The 12008-nt window shown below is 37.1% G+C and overlaps 1 protein-coding gene across 1 annotated transcript in view; it reads right to left on the bottom strand.

The window, feature by feature from the left end:
* The window catches only part of agpat4 (1-acylglycerol-3-phosphate O-acyltransferase 4 (lysophosphatidic acid acyltransferase, delta)), a 73131-nt gene that overhangs the window by 11827 nt on the left and 49296 nt on the right, over positions 1-12008 (bottom strand). Inside the window, exons 5-8 of the mRNA XM_039738905.1 lie at positions 11415-11568; positions 10508-10610; positions 5335-5410; positions 4494-4692 (exon numbers count right to left, since the gene is read on the bottom strand). Of these exons, the coding sequence (XP_039594839.1) occupies positions 4494-4692; positions 5335-5410; positions 10508-10610; positions 11415-11568 (532 nt within the window). The remainder of the gene's footprint in view (positions 1-4493; positions 4693-5334; positions 5411-10507; positions 10611-11414; positions 11569-12008) is intronic.

The raw sequence follows: 12008 nt of genomic DNA on the forward strand, positions 1-12008 counted from the left end.
AAATTAAATCAATTTCATTTTTAGGTTTTCAGTGAAATGCAAGTTATTATTATTGAAAACAACTTTTTTTAAAAAGAACATATTTAGAAAACAAATGAGCCGAACAAACATAAATGCATAACTAAACTAATAATATCTAGTTTTGTAAATAGTAAAGGATGGCTAACAGCAGGAATCCTGGACGCCCACAGAGACTGCAGGTTTTCATTCCAGCCACAATGTGACAGCTAATATGATATAATTTGCACTTCTGTGTCCATCATACTTTGTTTCTATAAAATATTTGCAATTTAGGTTTAGGTTTCTAATTATAGGACGGAAAAACAAGAAGTGAGGAACTGAGTTTGAGACCCCCAGGTTAGCTGGGTAACCTGCTGTCCCATTTTGTATCTTATTTTTGGCTGCTGGCTACAGAAAAATGAAACAAGTGTTACAAATCTTAAAAAGCAAGAAAATTAAAGGCAAAACAAGTCTGGTTCATTAGCTGCTGTAGTTGGCTACTAATTAAAAAAAATGGCTAGAATAAAAACCTGCAGCCACTGCGGTCCTCCAGGGTCCAAGCTTGACACACTTGACGTACAGCATCTTAATTAGATGAACCAAATTTCAGTTCTCCATAAACCAGCATAAGAGATCGGGTCGAGTGCCACCAACAGCTGGGCCAACTTACCTTGGCTAGAATGATTGTGCTCTCACAGTCTGCTGGTTTAGAGCCAATAATACATTGTTTGTGGGCTTCCAATGATGTATTACTTTGAAACCTGCACATAACATATGCACAGAAGTCCAACAGGTCACTATTACTAGAGCTCACCCTTTTGTGGAACGACTCAGTTTGTCTCAGCATAATCCTTTCTCCTCCCCTCCTTTGTCCACTTTTGCAAAGGCATTGTGGTTTCCTGCTGAAAATAACTACAACTGACATTCCTCATTGTGAGCAAATCAGTGGTGGCAACCGCACTCCATAATGCAACGCAATGTGACACAACGCTCATTCCCTAAAGACTGGAAGGTGATGTCAGAAAGTGTCATCCACAGCTAGTGCTGCAGTGCTGTGGAAACGCAGTCTCATATTCTGCCAAAAGTTTTACTAATTTGTGTAAATTATGAATGTGCCATTTTTGAACTTTTTTTTGAATATTTTCAGTGGCCAAATATTCTTTGCATCCCTAGTCTTAACCACAGACCACTTTTTACAGTAAAACATTAGGTCATTCAGCCCAACAATACTTGCCAATCCCACCCACCCAATTTCTCAAGTTCTGATGGTCCCTAAAGTCATACTGTTCACAACACTACTTGGTAATTTATTCTGTGTGTCTGTCCATTGTCCTCATTGTGAAGAAAAACTTCCCATTTGTGCACAATTTACTCTTAGCAAGTTACCAACTGTGTTTCCATGTTCTTGTTAAACTCTTGATCCACTATACTAATTCCCTTCATAGTTTTAAACATTTCAATTACGTCACCTTTTAATCTCCATTTGCTAAACCTTCATTCTTTACTCACAATTCATACCTTGCAGTCCTCGAATCAGCCATTTTTCTTTATCTTTGCCATGTCAGTTTTCTAATCTGGAGACCAAAACTGTACACAGTACTCCAAATGGAGGCCTTACCAGTGCACTACAAAACTTAGGTATGAAAGCCTTGGACTTGTACTTAACACTTCGCACTATATAACCTAACATCGTGTTAGCCGCCTTAATGGCTTCAGGTACACTAGGACTCCTCAGTCCTTGTCATAAAGGGTTCTTTTCAAATATGACACCTCTAACTATGTATTAAAAATCTAACATTTCTACTTCCTAAATGTAATACTGTACCTTGCATTTACTTGCATTCAATTTCGTTTGTCCAATTAATGAGTGATTAATCCAATTCCAAATTATCCGCCATTCTACTTGGCGTGGCATGGCCAGAGTACATGCATAGGGAGACTAGACTAAGGAGTTCTTATTTGTTTTGTGACTGCCTGGAGGGGATTATTTTATGTTCAGAAGACTGAGATGTAAATATGAAGAAACAAATAACTTCTTAGTCTGGTCTCTCTATGCATCTGTGTTTATGGGTTTTGAAATCAAAGCATTATGGAAGAAAACCTGCAAAACCAGTAGACAGGAGTAGGAAACACTCCTGTAATCACAAGATTGTATTTCTTAATAAACTGCCGACAGCCCCCATCACTGGTGTTCTGAGCATTGTGTACGGACAAACACGGCCTGCCAGAGCACAAAATGCATCCAGGGATGCGATGTTTACTTAAAAATAGCTGACATATTTCTGGTCGAATTGTGCTTTTTATGGCATGGTAGAGTTGGCCTGGGCTTCTCCCTTTAAATTATTAAATCTGTAAGAACATGCAACACAAATTGGTGATGATACTGTGTATATTTTTTTAAAATTCAGAGATTTACATTTAATTAAAATATACGAAGCATTAAACTGTTTTCATTTCAAAAACAGAGGAAGCAGCACTAAAAAAATCTGGACTGTGTCCAATAAAGTACGTGTCGACATGTAATGTGAAACTGTTTTCTAAACCACACATTTAAAAAAAAATTTAAAGGATATTCTCCATTAAAACAAGTTATGCAGAAATGCCACTGCAGTTCTGACGAGCGTCTAATTGGGCCACAATTTCTAAACCCAGAGCCCAGACATCAGGATCACACAACACAGACCGTAAAATCTCACCTTAACACTCCGAACAAGAAATCCAGTCGTTCAGTACTTTTAGAGCACTTGCAGTCATACACATTTTTTAATTTTTCTCTCTTCTTAAATTGTATCATGAAAAAGAATTGTACATCCTACAATTGTACAAATCAGCTATTTAAATAAACCCTTTAACTTGTTCCTGGGAATTTAAAAGCATTATTTAGTGACGGAGAATTTAAAACAGGCAATTTAAGAAATACGATGGCTTTTTAAAATCTTATAGGTCTGTCAATAAAACGATAAACCAGGTGGTGCCCAAATATATTAAAAAGATGAAACTAAATGCCTTACTGAATCAGTATACTGTTGTTTGTTATTTCTTAATATTTGATATAAAGTATATAGGATTTCTTTAAATCATGGTCGTATCTGGCAAAGGTCATTTAAGCATATGAAGCCCATCCAAACAGGCTAAAAACGTAAGCATTCTCTCTAACTTTTGCCTTACTGACGTGACAGTTAACAGTTTAGGCTAAGCACTGAGCACTATGCAAACTGAAACGTGTGGTTGTTTTCAGTGCTCCATGTTTAATCTGTGTGTAAGGCATATACCCTTTTAATAAGCAAATATTTAATGAAAAAGCCAGCCTGGGTCACAAACTGAATCTTGACTGTTGCTAGTAGACAAGGATTACAGAAATCAAGCGGTACAGGAGGTTATGGCATTTCTGCACTCCAAATTAGCTAAGTAGACTGATTCTTTAGATCTCTCCTAGCCAAGAAGGCATTGTCATCACTTCCTTTTTACTTAACCAAGTAGAACAGAAAACATATTTTAAAAACATTAAAAGAAAAACAAAAAGGTATCTCATCACATCCATGATTATCTTTTGACCTCAGTCTGGAAGGAAACTGCACCAAACTCTAAAATCATGTTTTCCTATTATATTCAAAGTATTTTCCCCATTACCCAAAGCAGTGACACAACTTTAATTTAGTGTTGTGTGAAATGAAGAACCTTGCCCTTTCAATAAGATTGTCTTGTTTTAATAAGCTTAAAGTCTTCATTTAAACTTGCAAGTTATTTCAGCATGTCATACTTTTGTGGTGGTGTTGGACTGGCAACACACACTGAATTGCAGCCTCTGTTTTTTTTAACATTGGTGCTGGTGCCAGGCCTTTCCTATTTTCTATGTCTTCTCATTTCCATCCATTATCCAACCCGCTATATCTTAACACAGGGTCACTGGTTCTTGTCATAACTTGTACTTTGACCAAGTAACTGCTCCCCTCAATATAGCACTACATTAAATAGCAGTTTTACATCATGGGTGACAGACCCTACTTCAAACCACTGCATAATGCTAATACTGTCAAAAATAACAGCTTGCACTCAACTTTAATGAGAAGTTGGGTGGCAAGTTGGTCTATGCCAGGCACATTTTGATTTTTTCCCCAAAATCATGTGGCACAAGAAGTTTAATTTCACCTGGATCAGCAGAAACTTGAATTTTGTTTTCCTCTTTGTTGACAACTGTTTTTATTACAAGGTTTACCTTGCGTTCATCCATATTTGCTGTCATTAATTTGATATGGGAGCTTAATAACCTAAAAAAACTGCAAAAACAAGCACAGGTATATACATATCTAATATATGGATATTTATAGGTATATATAGCATTGTGTTTTGTTTTGCATTTTAGTTTTGTGCAGAGGTCTAAAGCCTTCAAATTGCAAAAGTACAAAATATTTTAAGAGCAGTATCACTTTGGCACAGTCCTACATACTGTATATTTTTCATTTAAAAAGTGCATTGAATTTTAAATATCATACCTGCAACAAGGAATAGGGTAAAACCAATGACAGTAAGGGAAGATCCACTGAGGAACATGTTCACTAGCAAACTAAAGAAAGGATAGAGAAGAAGACTCGCCCAGAAGAACCAGTTCACAAGTGTCCATGGTCTACGTGGGGGAGTGATGGAAGTGCCTGGGAATCTCCCTGTTTTATAGTACTCTTCTTGAAAGTTATCCTGGTAAAGGAAAACAAAGACAATTATTCTGTAATGTGTCTGTAATGTATATGAATAGTGGAGTACTGTATATTACTACAATAAATGATGAGTCAGGTGGACAGGATTAACAACAGGCCAAAATGCATTGCCTGCTCTCATCTCTGCATTTATTTGAAATACATTGAAATAAAATTCCTTTTACCAAGGTGGGTGCCAGCACAGACAAATGCTATAAAGTGGGTCAGCTCACGCATATTAGAGGCACGCTGTCCATGTTACATTGCACTACACTCTATATACTGACCATGAAGTCAGCATGACAGCCTAGCATCAATTCTTAGTAAAGTTTTATGAATAAATAGTGTTGTTTATAGCATCATAACAAGATATTTTATTATATTACACATTGTTATAAACAAAGAGGTAAATGGTGTAAAAATAGGAAAAAAAAAAAACACATGCTAAAATACATTTTTCTGGTTAATTTCAACATTCTCTCCTTTTGATTGAAGTTACACTGTAAAGCTGGCATAAGAATATAAAACAATATTAAATACAAAACTAATGTTTGCACTCTGTGGTCTGTAATTGCACTTGTTGTTTAATGGCTTATCAGAGAGGCCGGCTTTGCATCAGATTCCTTGGAAGGTGAACACTTACTTTCTCCTGATAAAGCTTATGTAGCCAGGAGGCACATGCTGACTCATCTTCGGGTATGGATTCCAATGGAATTCGCCTATAAGAAAAAGTGATAAGCAAAAAAGAGGAATAAGACGCCTTCTCAGGAATACTGCAGTATCATTTGATGCAAATCTGCTTAAAAACTATTTTTTAAAAAATTGTTTCTCTTTGTGTTTTTATAACTGAGTATACTATAAAACTTACCTAAGTTGTCTTGGTATACAAAATGGCAGAATCACAAGTACAACTTGAGATTGCAAATACAAGCAGATTATAGGAGTGTTTTCGGTTGTAAGCCTTGTATTTACTTCCTATCATTTCTGCTCTTTAAGCTCATTTGGGGGTCAGAAGTCATCATTAATCTCAGGAAATCTCCATTTTCAACTTAAAGTCTAGCACCTCTTGCTAATGAATCATTTAAGCCAGTGCTTCTTAACAGGAGAGCAGTGGCCCACTAGGGATTTCACAAGATAATGGAAAATAAGCATAAAATAGTAGCAGAATACATAAATGACTAAATATCCAGCTGCAGCAGGGCTGTCAAACATTTATTTTTAAAGCAGACCTCTTCCCCGGTATTCAAAACATGCATGAAAAAATGCATGTCATTTTTTTTCCCCCCAAAGACCCCCTTTGTCTTTAAAATGACAAAATTTCATATTGTAGCACCATGCATATTTGGTCAGTGCAGCCAACACCGAGACAGGACTTGACTTTGAGCCCGCTGGCTATGTAAATAGACAAAATATACAATTTTAAAGATGCGCTTAAAAAAGCAGTTAAACCTCTGCTTAAAAAAAGGATAATGTAATCCTCCAGTCTCTTTTCTTAAGTAGGATACTAAATGAATATTAACTTCTTTAAATTAAACACAGTAATAAAGAAATTGTACATATTCGCACTAGCACTCTAATAAAATACAACCTCTGCAGAGAAATTTGGTGTTACTTATTAGACCTGAGGTGAGGAAACTTACTGATTTTCCCTGAATTCTGATACGAGTTTTCAATTTCACATTAATTAGGTCACTAAGACTGCTATCATTCACCTTAGGAACATTTCCAGGATTAGGCTCCATCTTTCCTTGCAAGCTGCTAAGAAATGGACTAATATGCATTTGTGTTTTCTTATACAGACTTCTGTCATATCATCCACTATTTACTGGGCAGCCAAAAAAATACCACAGATAGACTCTAAATAGCACAAAATGCAGCAGCCGAGTACTGGCACAATGTTGTAAGAATGAGAATTTTATTTCTTACCATTTTCTTTTAGGACAGATTTTAAAATTCTTTTGTCAGTTTTTAGAATGCCTAACAGTTTACCACTAGAATACGTTTCAGACCATCTGATTGAATATGTACCAAATTGTTAAAGATGATCTTATATAGGATTTAAATTTCTCAAAACTAAAATAAAAATTTTCTTATGTTCACAGTTGGAAACTTGTTAAGGGTAAATTTCGCACAAACATTAGGAAGTTTTTCTTTACACAAAGAACGATAGACACTTGGAATAAGTTACCAAGTAGTGTGGTAGACAGTAAGACGTTAGGGACTTTCAAAACTCGACTTGATGTTTTCTTGGAGGAAGCAAGTGGATAGGACTGGCGAGCTTTGTTGGGCTGAATGGCCTGTTCTCGTCTAGATTGTTCTAATAAGCTGTTGAAAGCCTTGCTACCAAAAAAAAAAATAATTTTTTTTTTTTAATCAGGCATCCTCTGATAATAATTTAGAAAGCAGCTAAATATCGCCCACTTGACTTATGATGTCTGCTTTAAAAATACACAAATCACACAAACCATAAAATCACAATGAAGGAAGATAAATTCTAATCAGCGATAAAATATAACCTTTTTGTCATTTGACTTCTAAGTATTTTCCACACCAAGTTAATTTTTTTTTCCTCAAACACTTTCCCTAAAAGTCTGGTTTATTTAGGCAGATATCAACATGACAATTACTTTCTGGTGCAGATTAAAACAACCCTACTGAGACCCTTTGGAAAGTGTGGTCTTTGTGCAGTACCAAGCGAATTCTGAAGAGGTTTCCTTTAAGTATGAATTTCATATGACAAGGAACCAATCCAACTACATGAAATACTACACTGCATCCGGAAAGTATTCACAGCGCATCACTTTCTCCACATTTTATGTTACAGCTTTATTCCAAAATGGATTAAATTCATTTTTTTCCTCAGAATTCTACACACAACACCCCATAATGACAATGTGAAAAAAGTTTACTTGAGATTTTTGCAAATTTATTAAAAATAAAAAAACGGAGAAATCATATGTACATAAGTATTCACAGCCTTTGCTCAATACTTTGTCGATGCACCTTTGGCAGCAATTACAGCCTCAAGTTTTTTGAATATGATGCCACAAGCTTGGCACACCTATCCTTGGCCAGTTTCGTCCATTCATCTTTGCAGCACCTCTCAAGCTCCATCAGGTTGGATGAGAAGCGTCGGTGCACAGCCATTTTAAGATCTCTCCAGAGATGTTCAATCCGATTCAAGTCTGGGCCACTCAAGGACATTCACAGAGTTGTCCTGAAGCCACTCCTCTGATATCTTGGCTGTGTGCTTAGGGTCGTTGTCCTGCTGAAAGATGAACCGTCGCCCCAGTCTGAGGTCAAGAGTGCTCTGGAGCAGGTTTTCATCCAGGATGTCTCTGTACATTGCTACAGTCATCTTTCTCTTTATCCTGACTAGTCTCCCAGTTCCTGCCACTGGAAAACATCCCCACAGCATGATGCTGCCACCACCATACTTCACCGTAGTGATGGTATTGGCCTGGTGATGAGCGGTGCCTGGTTTCCTCCAAACGTGATGCCTGGCATTCACACCAAAAACTTTAATCTTTGTCTCATCAGACCAGAGAATTTTGTTTCTCATGGTCCGAGAGTCCTTCAGGTGCCTTTTGACAAACTCCAGGCGGGCTGCCATGTACCTTTTACTAGGGAATGGCTTCCGTCTGGCCACTCTACCATACAGGCCTGATTGGTGGATTGCTGCAGAGACGGTTGTCCTTCTGGAAGGTTTTCCTCTCTCCAAAGAGGACCTCTGGATCTCTGACAGAGTGACCATCGGGTTCTTGGTCACCTCCCTGACTAAGGCCCTTCTCCCCTGATCGCTCAGTTTAGATGGCCGGCCAGCTCTAGGAAGAGTCCTGGTGGTTTTGAACTTCTTCCACTTACAGATGATGGAGGCCACTGTGCTCATTGGGACCTTCAAAGCAGCAGAAAGTTTTCTGTAACCTTCCCCAGATTTGTGCCTCGAGACATTCCTGTCTTGGAGGTCTACAGACAATTCCTTTGACTTCATGCTTGGTTTGTGCTCTGACATGAACTGTCAACTGTGGGACATTCTATAGACAGATGTGTGCCTTTCCAAATCATGTCCAATCAACTGAATTTACCACAGGTGGACTCCAATGAAGCTGCAGAAACATCTCAAGGATGATCAGGGGAAACAGGATGCACCTGAACTCAATTTGGAGCTCCATGGCAAAGGCTGTGAATACTTATGGACATGTGCTTTCTCAGTTTTTTTAATTTTTAATAAATTTGCAAAAATCTCAAGTAAACTTTTTTCACGTTGTCATTATGGGGTGTTGTGTGTAGACTTCTAAGGAAAAAAATAAATTTAATCCATTTTGGAATAAGGCTGTAACATAACAAAATGTGGAAAAAGTGATGCGCTGTGAATTCTTTCCGGATGCACTGTATGCATTATACGTGAAATTGTACCTGCTGCTTTTAGTCACACTAACCGTCTGCTGTCGACAGTTAGGCAATCTCATTTAGAGCAAAATCAGTCGAGGGTTAACATGGAGCATTAAAAACAATACAAAAGTAAAAAAATATAATAAATAAAATGTGGGCATAAATATACAAATGTATATAAATAAACAACCCACACAATTACCAATCAATCAGAGTAGACATGGTTCGGGATCAGAGCCTCCAGAAGTTAAATTCAGTAGTAAATTCAGTTATAATCAGGTCGAGCAAAACAGATACAGAGGTGGCGAGCAACAATGATCAAACATTCTAATCATACACGGCAAAAGTGGTGTGCACAGGTGGGGTATCGTTTCAAAGTGCACACTAACTTTGATATAAGAAATAAGCACTCCAAAATAAACATTATTGCCAAATAAGCACAAGAGTTAAAACAGCAGACGTGTGAGTTGAGAACTAAACTGATGCTATGTTCACATGGTGGTTAATGGACAGTAAATACTCAGCACAATTCAATTAAATAAAAATTATCCAATAAGTTTACTGTCATAAATTTGAGGCACAGAGTACGCACTTAGCAGGACTTGCCTTCTGTTGTGCACTCGGCTATTTGAAATGTGTCCTTTAGCTCATAATTTTCAAGTCTCTTAGTTAACAATTATGTTAAATGCAGCGCTGTGAAAATAAAACTGCTGCCAACCTTCCATGATAATTTTTTCCCCAGGAAAAAATGTTTAGTTCCAGTCAGAGGGGTCCATGTGGTTAACATTGGAATGTTTACTTCAAAGCTAGCAGTGTGATACATACCCAAACAAAAATTGAAACAAAGTAACGAATCATCCCCTGATCTGGAACAAAAGTAAAACGGACTATGAGCGTGAAAACACCTTTAAATGATTGTCTTCTTTGCAGTTTAAAGTGATTTACAAAGGTTAATTTTTATACATATGAACGATGCTATATAAATAAAGAGTTTAAACTTAGGGTGACATAGTAGTCTAGCACTGCTACCTTAACACCAAAGCCTGTTTAAGGTCTGTGTGGATTATGTAGTTTTGCGCCATGTTAAAGTGGATTTTACTGAGGTATGTTTTCCTCCCACATTCCAATGACGTGTGCTTTATTTGAACAAGCGAACTGGTTTTGTATGAATGAGTGTCCCTCATAATAAATATGTTCTGGGGCAGTTTGTGCCTTATACTCATTATTGCTATGATAGGCTTTGGTGTTTATGAACTAAATGTGATGAGGATATTTTAGGTGAAGACAACTTGTAATGCTATACTTCATTTCTGTAAAATGACACAAACAAATCTCTCAAAATTCTGTTTTACTTTCAGCAGTCACCATGTAATTATTAATTTCCTACAAAAAGGACAAATAAAATGTATGTAAAAATGGCTTACCTCACATACAAGTCTGCATGGTATTTTTTTCCATTTAGCACGCCCAACAGTGTAGGGGTTTCGTTATTTCTGAAATTAAGTGTAGAATCGTATACAGCTGTAACTACAGGGAAAACACAGGTACAGTCAGAAAGATTCCCCGATGTTACCAGAAAGATGAATTCTCAATGAACCCAATCCAAACCGCAAAAAAAGAAATAAATGAGCAAATGATGGCAATGAGCTTGCATAATCTTTGTTACAAACAAAAATAAATAAAAATTGGAATAAGGGCAAGTAAGAAAAGATCTGTTGAGAATGGGAAAAATAACTGGAGCTCAAACACAGTCCATGGCTGGGAAAGCTTAATGTCAATTGGAAGGTGGTCCACATTTGCAATGTAGACTAAGTACAGACATACAAGTTATGACTTAGTGGTGTTTTTTTAGAAGCAGATTGCTGGGGATGAGCAGTATATGGACCCTGCAGGCAATGGAAATAAACACCCCCCCCCACTCCAATCAGTTTTCTTAACTTACTTATTATCCAGGGAAGGATCGTGAAGAAGCTGGACCCTATCCTAGCCAACACTGGGCCAAAAGCAGCAACAATGCCTGGAGAGGGCACCAGTCCATCACAGGGCAAACACACACACACACAGGCAATTTAATAACACCAATTCATCCATCTGTCTTTGAACTATGGGAGGATACTGGAGCACCTGGAGGAAGCCTACGTGCACATGGGGAGAACATGCAACTCCATGCAGGGAGTACCTGGTCTCCTTTTCTTGATGCGAGGTGGCAGTGCTACCACTGAGACACAATGCCACCCTGGAAATACATTACATTCACAAATATAACATGGGCTACATTAGTAAATAATGAAATAAGGCTAATAGTGACACTTGTGTGTTTTTTTTCCTTACCCACATTTCTCAAACACTGCACTGTGATAGTAAAGCCTTTTGTTCGTGGAAGAAGATGGTGTTTGAGCTTGGGCAGTCCCTTCGCTTCAGCTACCTGCATGCTGATTTCATGCTTTTTCTCTGTGAACCGTGTCCCTTCACAATGCAACAGAAACTAAAAAACAAACAAGACAATAAATCTTGAATAAAATTTGGAACATGTAGTATGTAAGACAAAGACGAGATTCTACTAGTGTATTAACTTGAGACTTCTGAGATGCTTAGGTTTGAAATTAATGTTTCTTTTTGCTTAAGAATTATTTAATAAAAATTAAAACCTTAACTTGGTAAAGGTTTTAAAAGATTTTAAAACTCTTAGTTACCGTAGTTTCAACTCACAATGCAAGCAAAGAAACTACAGTAAGTAAATACCTTATTGCATTAACAATGTCAGTTGCATAGAATGTGCTCTGACAAAGCTGATACAAATAAATTAATATAAATATTCAAATACAGACAATAGTGATCATATTTCCCCAACAGCAATTAAAATATTCTACTAGTAGAATCATCTACTACATGTAAATGACAAAGTTATTTTCAGTTATGTTTATC

The sequence above is a fragment of the Polypterus senegalus genome, chromosome 16 (genome assembly GCF_016835505.1).
Source record: "Polypterus senegalus isolate Bchr_013 chromosome 16, ASM1683550v1, whole genome shotgun sequence".
In the NCBI taxonomy this organism is placed as follows: Eukaryota; Metazoa; Chordata; class Cladistia; order Polypteriformes; family Polypteridae; genus Polypterus; species Polypterus senegalus.